This window comes from Hemiscyllium ocellatum, chromosome 25, assembly GCF_020745735.1.
Source record: "Hemiscyllium ocellatum isolate sHemOce1 chromosome 25, sHemOce1.pat.X.cur, whole genome shotgun sequence".
Lineage (NCBI taxonomy): Eukaryota > Metazoa > Chordata > Chondrichthyes > Orectolobiformes > Hemiscylliidae > Hemiscyllium > Hemiscyllium ocellatum.
Genome location: NC_083425.1, coordinates 34298081 through 34323870, shown reverse-complemented (window position 1 = coordinate 34323870; position 25790 = coordinate 34298081). Strand labels below are relative to the sequence as shown.

At 38.4% G+C, this 25790-nt stretch overlaps 1 protein-coding gene across 1 annotated transcript in view; it reads right to left on the bottom strand.

The window, feature by feature from the left end:
• cfap52 (cilia and flagella associated protein 52) overlaps positions 1 to 25790 on the bottom strand; it is a 92582-nt gene that overhangs the window by 55358 nt on the left and 11434 nt on the right. The window contains exons 4-8 of the mRNA XM_060844551.1: positions 22451 to 22579; positions 21568 to 21667; positions 16622 to 16738; positions 14848 to 14948; positions 4062 to 4232 (exon numbers count right to left, since the gene is read on the bottom strand). Coding sequence (XP_060700534.1) covers positions 4062 to 4232; positions 14848 to 14948; positions 16622 to 16738; positions 21568 to 21667; positions 22451 to 22579 — 618 coding nt within the window. The remainder of the gene's footprint in view (positions 1 to 4061; positions 4233 to 14847; positions 14949 to 16621; positions 16739 to 21567; positions 21668 to 22450; positions 22580 to 25790) is intronic.

The following is a 25790-nucleotide window of genomic DNA, read 5'->3' as shown; positions in this document are numbered from 1 at the left end:
TACTGTGGTCTCCAAAGCGATTGATAAGCTTCAAAAATAAACTGAAACTTCCAGATATTGGCTGAAAGAAGGACACAAGACTTCTTTCATAATGTAAAACTTCTCCTGAGGAAAATGCAAAAAGAACATTAACTAAATACTATTCTCATTTCTGAGATTATTGATACTTTGAATTATGGAATACTATGTTTTACTTATAATGACAACCAGAAGTTCTGATTCTGTTATGTTATTTAGTCTATTATGTAGACATTAAATTTTTCTGCAATCAATGCAAAGTGATTCATAGCTGCCAATTATTTATTTTTTGTTTTCCAAATACAATCTTCCACAATGAGAGATTCTCCCTCTCACTCCAGCTCGGTGAACACTTCAGCCTTGTTTTAAATCTGCATGATTTTTAACTTCAAACTGAGTGCTAACATCCACCTAAATTCTGTGCGGTGAATGATCGAGTCAATATTTACGCTGCTTAATGTGCAGACCTTGCTGACTCTGCCTTAGAAGAATTAGGGTGTCTTATTGTGGACTTAGAAACAGTTGTCACTGGGCCCAGATCGAAGTAGCTGGCACATCTCCCTCAGCATAAGGATTTGGGTTTTTCATTGATCTTTAAAAATTAATTGTGTGGTTCAGTAGCTCCCTGACTGGCCAAACTGGCAGAGTCATAAACGATATGGCTGCTTGACTAGACAATGGCAGTGGCAGAGGAACTAACAAGAAGGAAAAATTTTACATGACACATTTCTCACCAATTTACCTTCATAGATGCATCCATCCATGATAGTGTCAGTCGGAGTGACCTCCACATAGTTCTTATGGAGACAAAGTTCCATCTTCACATTGAGGATACTGTGGCTCATCTAGTGTGCCAAGTAGCACAAACTTTGAACAGATCTAGAAACTCAAAACTAGGCATACATAAGGCACTGTGGGCCTTCAGTAGCAGCAGACCTGCATTCTGTCACAATATGTAATCTCATTCTCCAGCATATCATCCAATCTACCATTATGATTGAGCTGGGAGATCAATTCTGGTTCAAAGAAGATGCAGGAAGGTGTGCCAGGAACACCAATCTGGCATCATTAAAAATGAAGTGAAGCTCCAGCACAAGACTACCTGCATGACAACAGAAGAAACAGCTTACAACCACAGGGGCAAACAACTGGTAGATCAAATGTAAATTCTACAGTCTCAAAACATCCAGTCATGATTGGAGGTGGACAATTAAACAACTCACTAGAGGAGAATGCTCCACAAACAACGGCAGTGGAACCCAGCATATCAGGTAATACAATAGCACTGAAGTTTTATGGTTCAGAACTTGCCGCACACATCCCAAGCTGTTCCAGGACAGTTGCAACACAGGCATCCACTTGACATTGTGGAAGGTTACACAAATATGTTCTGTCCATAAAAAGCATGACTAATCCAACCCAGACAATTACTGCCCTGTCAGTCTAGTCTTCATCATTAGCAAAGTGATGGAGGTGATTAATGACAATGTTAACCAGTAGTACCTACTCACGGAGTTCTGCTACGTCTACTCAACTCCTGATGACATCACAGCCTTGCTTCAAACATGGACAAGTAACCTAAACTCCAAAGGTAAGGTGGAAGTGACTAGCCTTGACATCAGTGTAGGATGTCATGAGAGCTGCATCAAGGAAACAAATCAAAAGAAATCATGGGAAAGACTATGGAAAATGTTAGGATGGAGTCACACCTAACACAAAAAATTTGGTTGAGGTTACTGGAAGGCAGTCATATCGCCTCCACTACATCTTCACAGGGGTTTCTCAAGATATTGTCCTAGTTTGAACCATCTTCAGCTTTTTCATCAATGACCTTCCCTCCATCATAACGTCAGAAGTGGGATGTTCACTGATATTTGCACAGTGTTCAACATTCACAAATCCTCAGACTCTGAAGCAGCTTATGTTCATATTCAACAAGAGTTGGACAATATCGAGGCTTGAGCTGACAGCATTGTAGGGATTTTGTGCCTCTATGGTAATACAATGGACCAGAAACTGAACTGAATTATCCATTTAAATATTCCAACTACCAGGGCAGGTCAGACTGCTGTAAATAACTAACCTCCTCATTCCCCAGTGCTTAGCCATCATTAGCAAGGCATGAGAAAAGAGTGTGATCGAATACTGTTCACTTGTCTTGATGGATGCAGCTCCAAAAACACGCAAGAAGTTTGATATGGTCCAAAAAAAAGCTATTTGCTTGACTGAGACACTATCTACCATATTTAACACTCCCTCCCTCCATCACCAATGCTCAGTAGCAGCAGTGATTTCCATCTACAAATTGTACAGCAGTAACTCACCAAGGCTGCTCTGACTCTCTTTGCTGACCTATGATCTCTACTAGCTAAATGCACAAGGCAGCAGACATGTGGGAAAACAAGCACCTGAAAGTTCCCCTCTTAGCCACACACACACAAAACCCTGACTCAGAACTATATCACTTTTCCTTCACTGTCACTGGATCAAAACCCTGGAAGTTCCTCCCCAACAATATTGAGAGGGCACCTGTACTCCAGAGGAATGCAACGGTTCAAGAAAGGTAATTTGGGATGGGCAGTAAATGTTGGCATGGCTAGTAAAATTCACATCATCTCATGGATGAATAAACAAAATCATCCAGACACACAGACACGCAGGTCATATAACCCCTTTCACACACTTAAAACATAAAGATACAGTCTCAAACTACAGCATTCTTAAACACTATAATATATACATTATTTTAACAATTCATTATGTTTTAATACATTAATAGCTTGGAAGAGTTACTAAAATGTTTAGTGCAAGTGGGTTAAATTCCCAAGTTAATAAGTGAGTTGCAGTGGTGGGGATAGAGGATTGTGCTTGTAGAAAACATTTACCAATTTGCCAGGATCCCTTAAACTATTTCTTGCTCCATTTGTTTTAATGTGAGGCTGATTTTTTTTCTCATCACAATGCCATTATGCACCAGTTTGCAGAACATTAGTATTAACAAAAATGGGTAGAAACCTGTAATGTCACTTCATTGCTGTCTTTCTCCATTACATGCAATTTTGGAGTTCTGACAACAGGTGAAAGATTCACTCTAAAGTTTAAACAACAGAGGAACATTGTTCTGCTGGCATGTAAAAACTTCCATCCTTCATGACATCTCATTTCGATACTCATGTCTACAGTTTGGAGGCTATTTCTGAGGTATATTTCCTGTTTTGTTTGCTTGCACTTTCTGCTAGTGTTTGGTTATCATGAGCCTTTGAGCCAAGTGTTTCACTACTTGTTGCCTGCAGCACCTCTATTAAGATTTCTTTTGTATTAAATCTAGGAAAGCCACAGTGTTAGCTGTCACATAATGATTTTGGAGGGGTACCTTCACAAGATATGGGAAAATATCTTCAAAAGGTCTGGACAAGGAGAGAACTTCATGGTGAGATGTGCTACGAACTATAAGAGTACCCGGCTAATGCAGATCCTAGTGTGGACACAGTGAATAACACAGTTCAAATCAAATATCGTTTTCAATCTACAATTGTGGCTTCTCATCTCTTCAGCTTTGCCTTTGACTTCTTAATCAATTATTCCAACACTTTAGAAAGTCAATTGATGGATTAAGATACCAGTTGTGTTTTTCTGAAGGCTTTCAAACTTTTTTCATCGTAGCATGCGTCTTTCTTGCTCTCACCCCTTTCCATTCCTCTTGTACGCAACTGTTCTCACCCATAGTGAGCATGATTTTTATACCTGTTCTAATTTGTACGTTCAGAATAAAACTGTCTTCCAATACAATTGTCCTGTTGCTTCAGAGAGATCTATGTCTCTGTGACTAACTTTGTTCTGCCAGCAAAACTACTCAATGTTAATTTTAACATCTTTAAAGTTTGGTAACACTGATAAAGCAATTAGATGAATCTTAAGGTATTGTCAAATAGTGCTTGCCATAAATTTTAGAAATCAAAATATTTTGAATAGTTTTTCGATTAGTAATGTAGATTAAAGATGATGAAGTGTGTCCATAAATACAGCAAATTCTGCAAACCTACCAGGGAAATGCTATGTCAAGAACAGCATTACTGTGACATGTAGTGATCAGCTCCTCTTTGAACTCAGTGAAGTTAAATCGGTATATCTGGGATGTAATGGTCCCAACAAAAAACTGGTGCCCTTGACCACGAAGACTGATTGAAGTGATACCACCATCCACCTGCACTTTTCTGGAAATGAAAATAAAGATCCTCACAATGCAATCTTAAAGTAGTGGGTCACGTGCACAAATTATAACTATGTACAGAATTATATAAACATTATTAGACAGAATGAAATATGTAATACAGTACATTACAAATAACTTCATTTAGTTTCTTGAGTATCAACTGGTATCTTGCAGTAGCAAAATTGTCAAGTTGCTAAGTCATTGCTTCTCTGAAATTGATTTTTGTAATTTGCATGTGTGCAGCTAAACTTGGCAAACCAAAACTTATTGTCAGTAATTCTATGCTTCCCTTAGGGTGTTCTGGTGAAGCTGCAGGCCTGCCCACCCACAACCCAGAAGTAGAAATCACTGAACTGATAAGGTGATATCTCACTATAAAAATTGTTGAATAAGTTATATCCAGCAGAACGATAAGTAACTGACTAAATGGCATATTAAGCTCATGCTTCACGTTACCTTTACTGGCCCTGAAAACTAATTTGAAATTTGTTGATTGTCAAATTTCTCCTTTATATTCTTTTATCAGAGGTATGTCACAAATGCCTGAACAGTTGATTAAAATATCTACAATTACCTGGATGGAAGGAATTGAGTGGCTTATGCATTCTCTTACAGACCCACAATGTATTCACAGTCATCAATAAAAGAACAAAACATAAATACATTTAAATTTCAAGAGACCAATCTGTGGATGAAAAACTTGCAAGACAGTGTGCAGACTGTAAAGAGAGCACTTAACAGTCAACTATATTGTCATTGCCTGTAGCCAGCAGTAGGTTTATTTTATGAATGAGTGGGAGTTGCACCAATCTAATAGTTCCACGGCCACCTCAGCAATTTAATCACATAAATTTAAATTTCTCTGCAATCACGTGATTTAATACATATTTCTAGATTATTAGGTCAGGCTTCAGGATAATGAATTCAGCAATATATATTAAGATCCCAGCTGATGGTATGACTGGATAAGTTAGATATAGAATGAAACTTGCTTGCAAGATCATTCTTCTTTTTTGTTTGGTTAATTAACACGGCGGTTAGTCATTGAGACATAGCCAAGGCTGCAAATTTTTACTTACCATCAGACACATACATATTACACAATAGAAGGAAAAACCCAGCTATCCAAATATAAAAGACAGTTCAGAAGACATAAAATACATAGCAAAATTAAGTTGCAACCTGTTTCCCAATACTATCCCTTACAGACACTCCAGTCATGAGAAATTACACCCTTATCTCAAGTCTTTATGGTTTTACTTACTGATTCCTGTCAACTCAACTGGAATTCGCACCATCTCCCTGTGTTTGCATGGGTTTCCTCCGGGTGCTCTGGCTTCCTCCCACAGTGCAGTGATGTGCAGATTAGGTGGATTGGCTGTGCTAAATTGCCCATTGCATCCAGGGATGTGCAGGCTATGTGGATTAGCCTTAGTAAATACAGGGTTACAGAGATAAGGGTTGGGGGTAGTTCTGGGTGGGATGCTGTTCAGAGGGTCGATTTGGACTTGACAGGCTGAATGGCCAGGTTTCACACTGTAGGGATTCTATGATTCTATGAATTTCTTTATCATGCAATGTGGAGACAATTGAGGCCTTTCCAATTCTGCCAACATGAACATTTTCACAAATCTGAGAGAGCAAATTTTCTCATTTCTAATAACCTGTCAGACACCTGACCAAACCTGGTTTGAAAGATTCACAAATCAAATCCTAGTACTAAAGCGACTGATTCCCTGAACTGCCCTGAAATATTCCTTCTAGAAGAGAAACTAAACTAGTTTAAAACTCAATATTCATGTTTTTTAAACTGAACTTTAAAAATGCTCCACTCTAGAGACTTCCAAACTAAAAACAAAGCTAATGACCTTACATGTTTAACCTACCTGTTATAAGCACAATAATATCAACATCTTTCCATTAACGCAACAGGGGTCCACAGGCATATTTGTCATTTGCATAGCACATAGGACAGCATAGCACAAGAACGTTATCTGACAAATGATAGATTTAGTCATTGTGCCAGAAATACTCTCTAAATTTTTAAATGAAAATCCTTCAACCAAGTAACAAATATCATCTGCCTCTATTTTAAAATCAAAATTCCAAAATTATATATATACATGAACCTTTCATTATACATAAACAACAGAAAATCCATGAAAATATGTTTCCAAAAAAATCAGCTGAATGTTACTTTTTTGGCTATGTCCAAATTACATTGAGTTTTTTGAAGGGAATATTGCTGCCAGATTGAGAATGTTTTTTCAACATATCTCATCAAATTTGCCAAACTAATTACTGGCCACATCCCTCTGGTGTTCCTCAAGTTCAATTTCCATCCATTTTATTATGCATCATTCCTGGAAAAACGTGCCTTTTGGTCCCTATTTGCCTGAAGAACAGTGTCCTTTAATCCATGTAATTTTTGAAAGCCTACCACTCACCTGGAGGAGCTTGTTGCTGGAGACAGTGATGACTGAGAAGGGGAAGTTGGTACCACATTTCTCTGACAGAAAACTGGAGTTCTTGAATGAAGGAATAGTGCAAAGAAGGAGAGGAATATCAGAGGAGGCCATGCCATAAGACAATGCCAGCCTGATCAGAGATCACCCCATCTGGGCCAGTGTGTTATGGACCAGGCCAGATCCTCTCAAAAATGTCAAGAAAGCAGCCCAGACCCTAACTTTGCTTGTTGTTTTCAGCAGGTGTAGTGTGGATATTCCAGGAGTGATGCTGCTGGTCAAACCACTTAGTTTTAAACAAAACAGAATTTATTTACAAGATTACCAAATGAAACACAAACAAAAGAAAACAGAACATAGAATAAGTTAACCTAACTGAAAACCCAACAGATTATTCCCAACTTAAAGATCCTGTTCCAAATACTTGCAACAGTCCGCATAAACACTCCTTGGCACAAAAGATAAAATTAAACATAGGGTCTTACAGAAGAGAGAGTGATGACAGTGATTCAACATGGAACATCTTCTTCAATCAAGCTATTTCTTGGAACAGCAGCCTCAATACTGACTGCTTGCTTTCAGTGAACAGCCAGACTGCAAAAACCAAACCAGAGAAAAGCTGAGCTGGGAGAACTGGCCACTCCCCTTTCATTGTACAAGTGTCTTTTTTTAAACTTAAGCCTTTTGCTTGAAGGAGTATCTGTTAGCCATAATCAAATTGGCTTAAATCATTTAAACCTAGACCTTTTGGAATCAGTGTCTTTACAACCGCTTTGAAAAAAAACTCAAGGGCAACATAACCTTGTTAAAGGAGCAGCACCATCACATCTCCCCCTTAGAAAAAACAAACCATCACTATCCAAAGATGGCTTCATTTTAAGATCCTTTAATCTTAAATTGTTAGTACACTACTATACACTGATAATAATCAAACAAACATGTACTCCTACATTTTGCACCAGTATGTTTATTCCAGCCACTCTCCATCTCTATTTCAAGACTCGACAATGCTTCTGCAATCACGTTTTCTCGCCCTAACACATGCACAATTTTTAAATTGAATGGCTATAACAACAAGCTCCATCTAAAGTGTGGGATTTTTGTCCTTAAAGTTCTCCACTAACTTCAACGGGTTATGACCACTCACTGGGTACGATTGTCTCAGATGCGTTACTGGTAACATAAACACTGAAGTGTTGTAATGCCAACACCAAGTTCAAAATCTGCTTCTCAACTGTTGAATATTTCTGCTGAAGCATATTTCCATTTCCTGCTGAAATACATGATGGGTCTTTATATCTTCTCGGCATCATCCTGCAAGAGCACAGTACTAAGACCTACATCATTTGGGATGAATAGCCACCTTGAATGCTTCGTATAATTAAGTGTGGCTAATACTAGGGCAGTGGTTAACACAGCTTTCAGGCTGTCAAATGCTTTCTGACAACTTGCTGTCCACTGAAACTTCTTGCCTTTCTTTAGCAATTCAGTGAGTTCAGTAGTGACATTGCAAAAATGTGATACGAATTTTCGATAAAATCTACTCAATCCCAGGAATTGTAGTACTGCCCTTTTTGTCGATGGTATGGGAAACTCCCCAATTATCTTAGTTTTTGCATTCCGTGGGGCCATTTGTCCATGTCCAGCAACATGGCCCAGGAAGGCGTCTTGGGCTTTGGCAAATTCACTTTTAGCTAGGTTTATCACCAAGCCTGTTTTCCAAAGTCAACCGAACAAGCTGATAAATGTTGCAATTGTTCCTTCCATGTGTGACTAAAAATCACCAAATCATCTATGTATATGACACAACTGGGTAACCCGGAAATGACCTTATTGGTTAGTCTCTTAAATGTGGCTGGCACCTTTTTTATGCCAAATAGCATGATTTTAAACTGATAGAGTCCATTTGGCGTTACGAAAGCCAAAATTGTCTTCACTTTTGGACAAAGGTCCCTGCCAGTTCCCTCTGAGTAAGTCCAACTTCAAAAGATAAGTTGCTTGTCCCACCTTTCCAACACAGTCTTCCAAACACAGAATTGGATATGCATCAGTCTTTGTAAAGGCATTGACTGCGACAGTCCACGCACAACCGTTGGGTATCATCTGGTTTTGGCACCATTACTATGGGTACATATCTCCTCATCTTTCAACATTACAGATTGACAGGATCCGAAATCTCTAAATGTTGTAACCTCATTACCTGCTGCTCCTGGCCTGTGTGAGTAAACTTTACCTTCACAAGTATATGTTTTCAGAAGATCTGACACTTTCTCCTTAACCAACCTCCAATCAGGTTGTACATTCTGGTGCAGTTATGTAGCCTCTACTGTGCTTTCTGTTATCACTCCAACAAAATTCATTGACTTATCCTGTTTTCCTACATCTGGTTTGCCAATGCTTTTCCTAACCCACCAACACTGTGATTTCATGTGGTCAACTTGATTGCAGTGAAAACAGCAGAGCTTTTAAATTTCTCTTTCCTTTTTACACTGTGGTAAGTTATTCATATGATCTTCACCAAGACCTACTTTCCCTTTCCACGTGAGGATTTCTCTTTTCCACAAGTTCTATCCCTCATGGATAGAAATTGATTTTGGAAGCCAAACTTTGATTTATGGACCAACTCATAATAATCAGCCATTTTAACTCTCTGCTCTTCCACATGAGTTCTCACCATTTCAGGACGTTAATTTTTAAACTCGTCCAAAATAATTATCTTTCTAAGAGTGTCACAGGTTTACTCTGTTTTTAATGCCCAGCTACACCTATCAAAATTACTTTGTTTGATCCTTTTAAACTCAATATAGGTTTAACCAGGTCCCTACTTAGATTTCTCAAGTGTAGTGTGTAGGCTTCTGGCACAACCTAATATGCACTTAAGATGGATTTCTCCACCTCCTCATACACCCCAGGTACCTCCTCTGATAGTGATACTAGCTCTCCCCACAAGTTTTGTTTGGATCAACAAAACTCACATGATCACTGGCCACCGCACTTGTTTAGCCACCTTTTAAAATAAGATGAAAATAAGATTTTGTGAGAAACAAAGGTCACTCACTCCAATAATTTCAGTCCGAGTCAAGATCTGAAGCAATCAGTATGTTTATTATACGGTTGCAAGCGTGGTGCCTGAAGTAAGGCACACAGAGTTTAGCAAATATATATCTTATATAGGATTCACTATTCCCAACCCGGTGCCCATTACTATTGTTTATCTCTTGCCTTATCCAGCCTTGTGCATAACAAAGTACAAGTTTTACTCGGCCATTTCACCACATTCTGCTATGGCCCATTATTAGGTATATCCTTCTTCACTATTATCTACTTCCTCCAACTGTGACATTTCCTCCCTTTCTCCAACCATATTGATTCTTCTGACCTTTTAATTGGGGTTTGTTTTTGTGTTTTTGCAAAAGTGGGAAACAGATGCTTATAACTAGTGCTTGTACAAGCATATCTGGCTTAACCTACATCCTCACAACACCTTATCTATGTGTCTGTAACATCTACCATTGCTTGCAGGCACGTTTCATTCTTATATGCACATTTTAGCTAATACAAAAACAATTATATATTTCTTCCACATAGTTTTCATTCTTGTTGACTCAGCTCATGGTTGAAACAATTATACACTGGTGTGAGTGCATTTACCTCGCATAAGTAATTATGATTGCAGAAGTAACACTACTTTACCTATATCCTACAGGCTTCCACATCCTTCTCATCAAATTTAGGCAGTGTGTGAATATAATGAAACAGATCCTCACCAGGCCTTTGGCTACCATGAGTTTGCTCACCGTCACTCTCTTCCTCACTAAGCTTACCTTCAACCTTCATCTCCATCCTATTAAGCTGACTTTCCTGTCAAAGTGCCAATTTCTGAAGTTTAAATTCCCTTTCTTTCTTCTTTTCTTCTCTCTTCTTTTTTCTCTCTTTCCTCTCTCTATTTCTCCCTGTCTTTCCTCTGCTTTTAATCATAATTCAAACCATTTCATTTCTGTTGCCTTTTGCCTTTAACTCAAGTTGCTTCATATTCAATTGAACTTTAGTCATGTCTAAAGTTTCTAATGGTGTTTCCAGCAAATTTAAATGCTGAGCTATTGCTCTGATTATCTCTCTTTCCCTTGGCAGCTCCAACCCCAGCTTGTCTGCTAATTCCAGCAGCTTGCCCTGAAGCAACTTTTGCAAAACCCCCAATGTCACTTCTTCTACCCACAGAAACCGCTTAGTGTCTTAAAGACCCATTGTGAGGTAAGCACTGTTTAAACCAACCCAAATCAACAGACAGAACAAAAGACACTCACACCCAACACCTGACACCTGCAGCCTATTAGTCCAATAACCCTAATCTCAATTTGGAACTATCAAACTATCAAACAAATCCAGTCTGTTATAGATCAGGTCAAATCCCCTCAAAACATTTCAAGAAAGTAGCCCAGACCCTAACTTTGCTTGTTGTTTTAAGCAGGTGTAGTGTGGATATTCCTGGAGTGATGCAGCTGGTCAAGCCACTTAGTTTTAAACAAAGCAGAATTTATTTACAAGATTACCGAATGAAACACAAACAAAAGAGAACAGAATGTAGAATAACTTAACTTATCTGAAAATCGAACAGATTATCCCAACTTAATGATGCTGTTCCAACTACTTGCAATAATCCCCATAAACACTCCTTGGTACAACAGGTAAAATCAAACACAGGGTCTTACAGGAGAGAGAGAGAGATGACAGAGAGATTCAGCAAGGAACACCTCCTTCCATGTTTCTTAGACCAGCAGCCTCAAACTCTGACTGCTTTCAGTGAACAGCCAGACTGCAAAAACCAAACCAGAGAAAAGCTGAGCTGGGAGAACTGGCCGCTCCCCTTTCATTGTACAAGTTTTTTGCCTGGGGTAGTATCTGTTAGCTATAATCAAATTGGCCCTAATACCCTTAAATCTAGACCTTTTAGAATCTATGTCTTTACGACCACGCTGAAAAAATAACAAATGACAGCATGAGCTTGTTAAAGGAGCAGCATCACCACAAGTGCCATCTCAAGGGTGCAGATAACAGTGATGCAGCACTAAAAGAAGGTCAATGACCTTCTCCACTCCACCCAAGTACCGTTCTCTATTAAGTTGCATTCACTGGATCCCTGCCACTGTATCCACATCCCACAAGGCTCCTGCTCTGTTATCCCCACTGTTGCATGAAACACCTTCTATCACTTTATCTTGTTATCATTCATCCTCCTCCACCACCAACCCTGCATTCCCTCTATACTGCCAACTCACTCACTCAGAACATCTCAACCCCTTTCTCCCACATTCACCAGCACTGCAAGCCATGGCATTCACTTGCATCTTACTCATTCAACCCTTTTCTATCATTGCAGAAGACATCCCATAATAGGACACTGCAATACAAAACAAATGGGGAAGGATTTTCTTGATATCCATGTCCTCTCCCTCTTGGAAGACAGTATTCTTGCCCTCACAGGAGAAGACTTCTCCTGCAGACACATCCATGTCGCATCAACCAAGTAAGTACCACTGTTGTATACTGCTATTACATTGACCGGGTAGCTACTGTCATACATTGAAAACCACTTCTAATGACTAGCCTCTTGTGTCTTAACAAACCTCACAAACTCCCAACACATCTGTGGAGAACTGTCTGTGTCTTCAAGAAGTCATGTCCTCCATCTCTGAGGACAATTGTGTGGAAACTGTACAGGAAACATCAGCAAGGCAGCCTTCTATATTGCTCCATCAGATCCAATATTGACACCTCGATGGGGTTAGTATGCTCACTGAGTGTCAGATCAGAGGCTGATGAGCACCACACTGTGACTGTTATGATGATGGGTGAGGGAGAAATATCACAGGTCACTGGCACTTGATAGATTGCCAGAAACCAGGAACCAGATGGGGAGGACACTGAGGTACTCTGTTTACCTGCGTGGAGTGGATCAGGAGAGAACAGATGGGATGTAATGTCTCTCACTGATCCAAAGTTCTTCCATTGCAGAAAATCATGTGACTGCATGAATGCTTCCATGAATGGGTTGGTAGCTATTCTGGAGAGCAGAGGGGCATCTACATGTGCAATCCATCATCCCAGCGATTGGTCGTCAGGCAAGAAGGAGATGGGGAACCTTGATTCTCACCCAGCTGACTCCTCATCAAAAGAAAGAAGACTAGTGCCAAGAGCAAGCAGCTGGAGGAGGAGCCACACACAGGCCCCTCAGCAGTTTCCATTCAGGGCATTGGCAGACATTGTCAGACCCTCGCTGTCCAACTCTGACTCTGGACATTCAGGCTGAGGAGGGTCAGGCAGGTTCTAACAAAGGTGGCATGGTGGCTCAATGGTTAGCACTGCTGCCTCACAATGCTGGGGACCTGGGTTTGATACCAACCTCAGTCTGTATAGAGTTTGCATATTAACCCTGTGTCTGTGGGTGGGTTTCCACAGGGTACTCTGGTTTCCTCCCACAGTTTTAAGATTAGGTGGATTGACCATGCTAAATTGCCCATAAGTATCCAGGGATATGCTGGCTAGGTGGATTAGCCGGGGGTAAAAGCAGGTTTGCAGGGATAGGGTAGGGGGGTGGGTCTGGGTGGGATGCTCTTCAGAGTGTCAAAGTGGACACAGTGGGCTGAATGGCCTGCTTCCACACTGTAGTGATTCTAATAAAGAAAACCATCAGCCTATATGACCCATCCAGAAACAACTTCTCCCAGGTCACCCCACCAAACCTCCTGGGCTAATGCTGACTGTGGGACTGGAGACCTCACTACGATGCAGCAGGAAGGTGAAGTAGACGAAAACATACTGATGGCATGATGCTGTTACTCATGAGACTACTCTTGTGAATAGTTAAGAAATGTATTATGAACGTTTGTTTTCACCCTTTTTATGGTTGTTTCTGTCTCTGTAAAGGGTCCAGACACTTCATTGCACCCTCCAGCATTATTTCATGGCATTCATGAGGTGCACTGAATGGAATGGTGTGTGGGCTAAGGGCCCAATGCATCAGATTCTAAGTTTCCTTACTGAGCTGGAAGGTTTGTTTTCAGACAATTTGTCACCATGCCAGGTCACATCAAGAAAGAACCTCTGGTGAAGCACCGGTATTATGTTCTGTTTTCTATTAATGTACCTTGGTCTCTTAAGATGGGTGATATAATTTCTAGTTCTCTTTCTCCAAAGTTGGTAAATGGTGTCCAAATTGCTGTGTTTATTGATAGAGTTCCAGTTTGAATGTCAGGCCTCTAGGAATTCCTGTGCATGTCTCTTTTTAGCCTGTCCTAGGGTGGATGTGTTGTCCCAGTCGAAGTGGTGTCCTTCTTTGTCTGTATGTAAGGATACTAGTGATCGTGCATCTTGCCTTTTGGTGGCTAGTTGGTGTTCATGTTTCCTGATGGCTAGTTTTCTGCCTGTCCGATGTCATGTTTGCTACAGTCCTTGCATAGTATTCGTTTTGCTGGTTGTTGGTATAGAGTCCTTTAGGTTCCTAACAAACCTTTAGTTAAGTGTGTTGGCAGCTTTGTGGGCTACCACGATGCCAAGGGGTCTGTGTAGTCATGAGCAACATGGAAGTCACCCGGAGGAAATGGTGAGTTGAATCTACCAGACATTGCTCTGATGTTCTGGTCAGTTAGTTTGTTAGGCAAGTTTGGTAATGTTGGAAGCAGAATATCAGTTAGGTGAGTTGGGTTATCAACAAAGAGCTAAATAAGCATCATCGCCAACTTACCACTACCAGACAAGAATCTTGCCATGCCACGTGGGAAAATTTACAAGGCCTTGCTGGACTTCTTGTCAGATTTTACATCTTGCTATAACCCACACCACTCAGACCCTTAAAAGATTTTGTCTTCAGTATCATGCAGACTTCTAACGTACATTAGAAGATAAAAGTAATTCAGCTTAATAAAGCAGTATCAGGTCATTTTGAACTGAAGATGGTTAAACTAAATGAATTTTTTTTTCTAAAAAATGTACTGGGTAGCACTATTTTTACAACAAATTGTTGCTATACTGAAATTTATTTTATGAATTCTGTAATTCCTCCATGAAACATTTTTTAAGTAATTACAAATAGTAATTTGTTAGCACAGAAGTTTAATAAAATATATATTCAATGTTAAATATATTCAAACATACTTGAGTGCCTTGAAGTGTGGTGCTTTGCACAGAACGATAATACCATCTCCAGATCCAACAAGGATGTCCTCCGATTTTAGCTCTACTATTGCAGTGACACCCTGTGGATGACGTGAGATGAACCATTCAAATTCTAATTTCACTTCAATAATAATTCTAACATTGAATACTAACATTGAAGCATGATAATTAGAAAATCAAAACTATTTATGATATCTAGATACATTCTAATCACCTGGATTTTTTAAACAACTACTGTATTCCCCTGTATCACAGGAGGCTCCCAAGCACTGAGGATGTCACCGAGACAGGGGACAAAATGTCTGCAACACAAATTCACAGCTTGGAGAACAGAACCACAACAACTGTATTCCCCTCCTAATTCTTCCATATTGTTCCTTAACTGAAGCAAATAGATTCCAGGAGAAAGTGAAGACTCCGAGATCCAAGTCGAGAGTATGGAAAAACACAACCAGTCAGAATCGACTATGTCGTTCACAGTTTAGGTCTTCTTACTTAAGGAAGAACGTACTTCCACTCAGTTCACTTGAGAGAAAATTTACTAGGTTGATTTATGGGATAAAAGGATTGGTTTCTGAGGAAGGTGTGAGTCACTTGAGTGTACACTCACTGGAGTTTAGAAGAATGAGATATGGTCTGATTGAAACATATAAAGATTCTTAATAGGCTTAACAGCATAGATACTGGGAGAATATTTCCTTTGTGAATAAATCTAAAACTTTGTTGTATAATTTAATAAGGGGCTTTATATTTAAGATAGAAATAACTGATGTGACATTCATAGACAATATATTAAAAAAATGATTTTAAAGGATTTTTATTCACTAAGAGAGGCTAGAGTTATGGGGGACAAGGAGATAAGTGGAGTGAAAGTCATAGGGTGGCTCTGTGGTGAGCACTGCTGCTTCATAGCACTAGGGACCAGGGTTCGAGTTGCACCTTGGGCGACTGTGTGGAAGTTGCACATTCTTCCCGTGTCTGTGTGGGTTTCCTCCGGGTGCTCCGGTTTCCTCCCAGAATCCAAAGAAGTGCAGGTTAGGTGAATTGGCCGTGCTAAATTACCCATAGTGTTAGGTGCATTAGTCAGGGGTAAATATAGGGTAGGGGATTGGGTCTGGGTGGGTTGCTGTTCAGAGGGTTGGAGTGGACTTGTTGGGGCCAAGGGCCTATTTCCATACTGTGGGGAATCTAATCTAAAAGAAAATCATGTCAGCCATGATTTTTTCAAATGCGCAATCACAATCAGCCAAATAATCACTATTTTAATGTTATTTTAATCTAATTTTCATCCATTGACTAAGAATACATCAAAAGTATCTAGACCCACACAGTCCATCCTAACATCACATGTTTAATATTATGTAGAGAGTGCATTTGTGCGACTTGATTCTTGTTGCTGGTTGGTGGCTATTGGTGGAGTGATTGTGATTTCTCCAGTTTCATTGAACTAGTATAAAGACCTTGCGAAATGAAGAAAACAAGATACTTTATTATCTGTAAAATGTACATCCTGTGGGTTTGGAACTTCTTTACAAGTTCTATAAAATGTGCATAATCAGTGTATATGGACATACATGATACATAGTATAAATAGTAAGTTATTTGTGCAACTAATTAGAGTGGCCACTACATCAATCACCAAGAACTCCATGATTTCCAAACTCTCTTAGCTTTAGTTAATGCAATACTAATTGAAAATACATTGGACCATTTTGGCACTTTACAAACTGAACTGACCAAGTTCACAGCTTACCAAACTGAACTTATTCTTTATTGGCCCATAATTATTCAGCAGTCCAGTTTTCATGCTGATCATCAAAATATCACCAGTAGTGGTTCCACAATAGAAGAAACTATCATCTTTTGTTACCTAGCAGTGAAGAAATGAAGCAACCATGAGATCAGCTGTACATTTATGATGAAAGCAGACAACATTTCAGGCAATCACCTAATAAAAATTATAACAAGAGTTATATTTTTAAAGTAAAGAATGTCACTTAGAAATATTTCATTAAATACAGTATTTGATAGCTTTCATTTTAGATGCAATTGAAAATCAAACCACACAAAAAAAAGTTTTGTAGAAAAAACATGGTGAAACATTTTCATTATTATTTGGAAATGTGGGTTCTAAGGTTGACAGAATCATGTATAGCTTTAAGTTTGATTTACACTTCATATACATATATGAGATTAAGAGGGAAGAACATAGTTTTGTCCTCACTGTTGAGTTTTAAGAGTCGTATTGGTTTGTTTGGAAATTTGTTTACATGCATTTAAATGAGGCCTTTAAAAATCCCTTGAGGTAGATAATAAATGCTTTGAAAACAAGGGTAGAAGAGAGAAAAAACATTGGTCTCTTACAAAGCAAGAAGTTGTTATACAACACAGGGAGGCAGAGACAGAAACTAGTTTTTTTAGAAAGAGGGAACCATCCAAAAGGCAATCGATTTTAGCGATACGTTGCAAAAAACGTTTGTGATGGGTTTTCTGGTGCAGCAGGATTTATGATATTCCTTGTGTGGGAAATTGAGAAAAATTGCCCCTTGATATAGGAGGTAAAGAAAATGGTAACAGTGGTGAAGAGCACATCATCTGTTGAAACTCTGGTTCGAATGATGCTGTTGATATAGCTATTTCTCCAAGAATAAGGAGGAAGTGGTAAAGGGGAATGAAAGAACATTACCAAAGAATGTTACAGAGATAACTAGTTTTTGTGGGATAACATGCATTCTACAAAATGTGTAAGAGGCCTTTGGATAGATACAGCCAGTTTGAAGCAGAGGCTAAAGCCAACAGAAATCTCTCAGTTTGGGTGAGAGATACTAGTCATCCACTATAGGATGACTTTACTTAGAGGATTGCCTCTACAGAAAAATGACTGAATATGGAGCATAATGCCCCATAATATAACAGTGGGAAACCTGAAATTGTGTTTCTATTTATATCTTGTACCCTTGTATAAGTACTTTTTTTTCTATATTTACAAGGATTTTACTATAAATCTATAGTTTAACATGGAAACACCATCTTCCACCTTCCTTTCTAGACCCTTTATCTGTTAGGAGCCAGCTCCCCATTAGGAAAGAATCCAGCTCTTATAATCAAAGTTCAATGAGCATCACCAGCTCTTAATCAACACTGGAGCTGTTCTAGTTGATCGTCAAAGAGATCTTAATTTATAACGTTAAAAATCACACAACACCAGGTTATAGTCCAACAGGTTTAATTGGAAGCACACTAGCTTTCGGAGCATCGCACCTTCATCCTCCTTCATCAGCGACGCTCCGAAAGCTAGTGTGCTTCAAATTAAACCTGTTGAACTATAACCTGGTGTTGTGTGATTTTTAACTTTGTAACCCCAGTCCAACATCGGCATCTCCAAATTTATAACATTGACATAATTTTCTTTCAGAGAGAAAACAGCCAATAACACAACCAATGTAGTTTAGAAGCCTTCAAAACAAAAAGAAGTCCTGAGTGGCTTAGAAGTTAGTAATAGAAAGTTCTAGTTACAGAAGATTTTAAGGTGTCAGAGAGAAAGACAATCTACAAATTGTTGAATGCATGAGCTTAAGGAACACGTTACGGAATACATAAGCTGTGTTGGCAGTTTGTTGAAGAGTCTCCTGGAAAGACATTAATTCAGGAAGATAGAATTGAATAAATAAATACAGAAGTTAGCTGAAAAGAACCAAAGTACAGCCATGTCCATTGAGCAAGGAACATTACAGTAGAAATATGGTGGCCTTTTACTGCTTAGATATTGCACAGCTGTAGTTAAGAATAAAAGGTTTGAACCTTTATTTTTGATATTTGTAAGAACTCCGTTTCAACCATTTTTCCTACAGTGTAACATAGTTTTTTTCCTAATAGAAGCCTGACTATATTTTGTGAAAAACACATTTGCAGCCTCTTGTGAACATGTTCAGTGACTGACCACCATGGTCAAGGAACAGTAAAAATAATATACTCATGGAATCTGACGTGTAGAGTATTACTATCAGCTGGGATCATAACAGATTGTTAGGGTTCAGTGACCTCATTACCAAAAAACCTCAGACACTGGAATATTCCCAATGAGGTCTGTATTTGAGCTGAAATGTTTAAATTGGGATGTTCTTGGAACAAAGGCACAGGAGTAGGCCTTTCCATCCCTTGTGTTTGCTCCACAATTCAATTAGGTTATGGCTGATCTGTACGTGAACTCCATTTGATGAAATATAAATTATCAGCAGGAGTAGGCCAATTTATTCCTCAAGCCTGGTCCACCATTCATGGCTGATCTTGTTACATCATATTTCTGATGGTCTTTAACTCCTTTGCTTATCAAGAATCTATCTACCTTTGCATTAAAAAAATTCAATGACTCTGCATCCACTGCCTTTTGAGGAAAACAGTTTGGCCCTTTGTTTTTTTCCTTGTCTCCATTTTAAATGAATGGCCCCTGTTGATCTCTTGTTTGAGAATGCTTCTAATCTTTGTCTCAAATTTTCAAGAAGTTGGTGAATAAACATTTGAAAAATCTCAACAAATAGAGAAAACTAAAGCAGATAAAAAGGCCAAAGTTCAAAGCTTTGCTGCAGGAGACAGCGTATTACTGTGGTTGACTGTCTCTGGGAAACCATTAAAAGCAAGTTGCATTGGACCTTATCACATCAAGAAGAAACTTGATTATGTAACTTATGTAGACGAGGGAAATAGTCAATGAGTGTGTCCTGTCAAGATATTGAAAACAGATTATAATACGGATGAGGTAATAGATAGATGGGAGATGGATGTACTTTTGGCAGTGAAGGAAGTAAGGTTTCAAATAGAAACATTACAGCAATGGAAGAATGAATCTGAAAAGGGAAATTCAAATGTTAACTCTCCAACCATCAGACTGATAAAAAAAAGATACTTGAAAGGTTTGATAGTATCATGTCTTATCTTCCAGAAAACTCTGAAGGTGACTTGGAAAGGCTATGACACAGTATTATAAATGCTTCACGATTATTAATGTAGGGAATGCATTGGAACTGAAGTTCCAAAGAAGAATTGTACTGACTTGAAACATTAAGTCTATTTCTCACTCCTCAAATGTAGCCAGATCTACTGAGTTTTTATTTCAGATTTCCAGCAACCGCAATCTTTTGCTTTATTTGAGAGATAAAGATAACAATGTGCAGTGATATCATTGGTGACATTGGTGTTCATCTATTGTGCTGGGTCACAAAAATTATGCATTAATTATCACAAAATCAATATGATGACAAAAGCTGAATCATATCTTATACCTTTACTGAAAAATTGCGTCAATTAAATAAAATATATTTGGTTTATCAAAAAAATTGACTTATGAAAGGGATATTGGCATGTTCCTTTAACTGAAAGCCCTAAAGAAATATTACTTCTTCTAACACTGGATGGATTTTATTAGTGCAAAGCTATAAAAGTTGGAATGAAAAATGCACCAGCAACATTTCAATGATTAGCCAATGAAATAATCAAAGCATTTGGTAACAGTATGTTACATAATAATGATTTGTTAGTTTCTAGCCCAAACTGGGAAGACCATTTAAATACTAGGTTGAATTGTTTGATTGACTACAAAAGGCCAATTTAGTTTTACATCTGGCGAAGAGTGGATTTGCCAAAGCCGAGGTGACTTAATTGAGCCACACTGTGGGAAAGGTCAAGTAGCAACTAAGAAAGTGAAAATACAGGCTGGGACAAAATATGAAATTTTCCGTTGTGTTGGCATAAATGTATTTATCATTAGTTTGATCTGAACTTGTCATTGCACATTTAAAGAATTTATTGAAGAAATGCAGAAAATTTGAACGGAGGCAAGGTTGTCAAAGCGCCTTTGAAAATTTGAAAGCTGTGCTAACAATTGTGGGTGGCATGGTGGCATAGTGATTAGCACTGCTGCCTCACAGTGCCAGAGACCTGGGTTCAATTCTTGCCTCAGGCAACTGTCTGTGTGGAGTTTTGCACATTCTCCCCATGTCTGCGTGGGTTTCCTCCTACAGTCCAAAAATGTGCAGGTTAGGTAAATTGACCATGGTAAATTGCCAAATTGCCGGTAGTGTTAGGTGAAGGGGTAAATGTAGGGGAATGGGAAAGAAGATTCACCAGTATGTTGCCAGGGATGGAGTGGATTATCGATGAACAGAAGCTGAATAAGCTTGGGTGGTTTTCTGTAGAGCACAGAAGGTTGAGAAATGACCTGACCAAGGTGTATGATTTTATGAAGTCCATGGACAGGATAGAAAGAAAGAAACTGTTCCCCTTAGTTGAAGGATCGATAACTAGGAGGCAAAATTTTAAGGTGGAAGTCAGATAGTTTTGAGGAATTTAAGGAAGCCTTTTTCACCCAAAGGATGGTAGAAATCTGAAATGCATTGCCTGGGACAATATTTGAGCAGGAAACCTCACAATCTTTAAAAAGTATTTGGATGAGTATTTGAAATGTCATTACATTCAAGGCTGTGGGCCAAATACTGGAAAGTGGGACCACTGTAGATCAAAGGTAACTCTTTTGTCTTGGAGACTTGATGGGCCAAAGGACCTCTCCTGTACTGTATGATTCTATAATTCTATGATCACCAAAACATGGAAGATACAGTTATTTATAAGAATGGCAATCCTTTTAGATATTATTATTCTAAATAAAACTGTACATGGAAAAACTGAGCAATGAATGCCACTCACCTCAATACAATTGATCATTCTTTTCAAAGGTCCTGTTTGGCATTCCGTGGGACGGATCTTTCTGTTGGGTAAATCTAAGAGCCAGAGACGTAGTGTACCACTAGCAAGAGAAAATTATATGCCAAAAGAATATTACCTAATTTAGTTACCTACTTAAATGATATTTCAGGTGTAAATCATCTAAACCAACATATAAGGCTGGAACTTCCTGCAAGTTTTAGTGTAATTACAGCACAGAAATGGATAGGTTTTCTTATAATCTGATAAAACTTACATTGAAGTGACTCAGTCCTCACCCGAGTCCACATGTACATTTTGTCTATCATTGTTTCCTTAAACAAGTTTTTCAGAAATGCTACTCACCAAATAAAATACAACGTGCAAAGAAATCAAGTGTGTGAGTTTTTTGCACTTGCACTAAACTGGTGTGAATTTAAAATGAATATTTTTCACATAGTTTAATTCAAAGTCACTATTTCTGACTTTTAAAGGCTTTTGTACATATTTTATTTTAATTTACTAAAATTAAATATTTTCTAAATATTTTAATGTCGATAGCATTAGAATCTGTTATGCAAAACAGAAGTATTTCTACAATTTTAAAAATATACTGTGCTTAATGTGCATAGATGATTTTAAGCTTCAAATATATTTGTAAATATTTGTAACAGCAATAAAACAAAGAATCTCATGGAGGATCTTATATATTATGTAGGTCCTCAATTGCCCACCCTGTTTCCAGCCTGCTGTAAGCTACTTTTTCTGTTTCAGTATACTATCCAATTTCTGAAATTCAGTGCAAAAGCAATGTAGAAATTGGTGTAGATTTGAGTAGTTTTGCCATTAGCTCTTATTACAATCTCAATTTTCTTTTCCAACTTACGTTCCTCCTGTAATGAAGGTATCGTCCATATTATTAGCAAATTTTATAGTCAGTGCATTTCCTGCAGTGGCAACACAAGCAGGACTTCCACAGATAGATAACTTTGTTGCAATATTCCAAATGACAACACTGTAATAGGAAGAAAGCAAAAAATACAATGTTTCTTAATCATGGTGAAGTCCTACAGAAATAAAAAGGATAACAATCTAGTAATTTGAGTAGCTTAATCGTAAAAAAAAGGGAACTGGAAGACAAAGTGATTGTTCGTTCATTTAAAGAAATGTGCTTTAAACCCTCACCGAAGTCCACATGCACACTTTTCAACACAGAACAACAGCAATAAAACAACACTGGAATTAATAATACACTGACAAAAATATTACTCGAGTACCACATGAAATTTTAACTCATGCCTCTTTTTCATTATCAGAAACATCAGGGATTACCACTTAGTTTATACTTAGAAGTTACTGTTGAGACTCAGTGAATCTTATCAACTATTTTACTTTAATCAGTTTCACTTGTATTAGTTACATTCCAACCTTCCAGCAGGATATGAATAAGCTCCTGAGTGACTGACCTAACCTTTACTGCTATTATCAAGGAAAAGAAAAACAGACAATGAGGTCGCAAAATGAATGTTGTTCATCAAGTTGCTCCAGAACAGAAGGAGGCCAATCGGTGCTTTATTTTCGTGCCTGTGCTCTTGTCCCACTTGTCCCACTGCCTTGATTTTGCCCATAGTTCAGTTTTTTTTCACTTCAGACAATTATACACTTTTGAAAACCACATTTGAATCTGCCTCATGACACTCTCAGGCAGTGTGCAACTTTTAACCTTCAATGTTGAATAAACAAGTAATCAGGTATAATTAACTGAAAAATAAATATTAATTTGAGATACCTGAAAAAATAACAAAATTGGATATTTAGTCTTTGGATTAGACTGATAATCATATGCTTGTAGTTAGAAATATTGTTAGAATTTATCTGCCCTCATTATTGTGAGTTGACAACAAGGCTTTGTTGTCCTGTGGGACAATGGTGTTAGACTTTGATACCTCAAAGTGATGTTTCTGAATTTATTGGGCTGCTATTGTTCCTAGATTGTCAGTCTTTGGGTTAAGTCACATCCTGTGCTAATAATTATATTTGGACTGGTTGTCCTCAACTTCAGCTCCCTTGATTTTCTAAGTGACATCCTTATATTTTGGCCTGTACTTGGTTGATATAAATCTTAACTTCCATAATCTCTCTCTTTTTTCTCAGTTTCCTTCTCTCTCTGTTGGTGATGCATTGATTTGACAGAAACATCTTTCAACATATACTAGACAAAGAGCTCTGTGTGCTTTGGAACTACTAAAACAACTTAAACTAAGAACTTAAAGAATTTCCTTAGAAAATAGCAATTTACATATTTTAATTTCCAAGAAACATTCTTTACTTTTATTGATCAGTCTGCGTTACACATCTTAGATAAGACCACAAGATATAGGAGCAGAAGTAGGCTATTTTGGGCTACTTAATGAAATCATAGCTGATCTGATAACCTTCGACTCCATTTTCCTGCCCTTCTCCCATAACCTTTGATTCCCTTACTGATCAAAAAACAGTCAATGTCAACCTTGAATAAACTTAGTGACATAGTCTCAAACAGCCTCTGAGATAAAGAATTTCATTTATTCACTAACCTCTGAGAAAAGACATTTCTCCTCATCTCTGTTTTAATTGGGCTACCCCCTACTTTGAGATAATGTCCATTTTTTGATGCTCCCTATTAGCATTAACCCTGTCAAGGCACCTTTCAAGAACAGGCTGTGTGTATTTATATATATCGTACGCAGTACATACAATTGCATCTCACTGAGAACCCAATTGATAATCCAATAATTCCTCACACACTCAAGATTATCCAGCAAATGTTGTTCATTGTAGGCCACATTGAATGTCTCAGTGTCAGTGCAATACTAGTATGTAGACCATATGTTCCAAAGATTTACTAATCATGTCACATACGATATCCTTTTGGTTGATTGCAACAAGCAAGGCACTGACTGTATTCAACCACCCTGATCCTTGCAAAATTCACAACACAATGTTCAACATTAGATGTGATTCTACAATTGGACAGCATTTGCTGAATAACCCCGAGAATGCAAATAATTATGCTGACAACCAATTTATCATTATCAGTTGGGTTTGCAGTGTGTTGCACCTACATTCATTAGAGGCTACATATTCTTATAGACAGGGCTCTGTTTTGTGCAGACAGAAAAAAGCATGTAAATACATACAGTATGCTCTCATACATCATAAATGTTATTTTCCTCCTTAAATTGGAATTCTTCTGAATTGTCTCAATGAGTGCAAGTGGAAAAGCTTCAACACAATGTCACTTCTTTCAGCAACACTCAAAAACTACTAAACAATAAGGGAGGTAGATATGGCTAAATATGGCTCTTGTGGCTGAAGCATTCAATGAGCTCGATGAACACGCATGAATGGCAGAGCAGGCTTGAGTGGTCAAATAGCCAACCCTTGCTCCTATCTTCTAATAAAAGTTACTTTTCAACCAAGTAGTTAACATTTCAAGTAAAATCCAGAATTAGAACTAAATCCCCTTAAGCCCAAACATAGACACATGCACACAACACAAAAGACAATAGTTTCTTCAGAAAAAGTGCAAAAGAAAAGTCACACAAGCATCTGAAATCAAAGGACAGAATTTGATGGAAGCTTGATTTTTTTTATAGACTGCAGGTAAACCACTGCAGGCATTAAACTGTTGACTTAACTTCTAAGATACTGTAAGGTATACAAAGTTTGGGAGAAGATTTGTAGCTCGGGTTGTTGTGGTTCTGTTCGCCGAGCTGGGAGTTTGTGTTGCAAACATTTCGTCCCCTTTCTAGGTGACATCCTCAGTGCTTGGGAGCCTCCAGTGAAGCGCTTCTGTGGTGTTTCCTCCGGCATTTATAGTGACTTGTCCCTGCCGCTTCCGGTTGTCAGTTCTTGCTGTCCGCTGCAGTGGCCGGTATATCGGGTCCAGGTCGATGTGTTTGTTGATCGAATCTGTGGATGAGTGCAATGCCTCTAGGAATTCCCTGGCTGTTCTCTGTTTGGCTTGTCCTATAATAGTAGTGATGTCCCAGTCAAATTCATGTTGCTTGTCATCTGCTTGTGTGGCTACTAAGGATAGCTGGTCGTGTCATTTCGTGGCTAGTTGGTGTTCATGGATGCGAATCATTAGCTGTCTTCCTGTTTGTCCTATGTAGTGTTTTGTGCAGTCCTTGCATGGGATTTTGTATACTACATTGGTTTTGCTCATTCTGGGTATTGGGTCC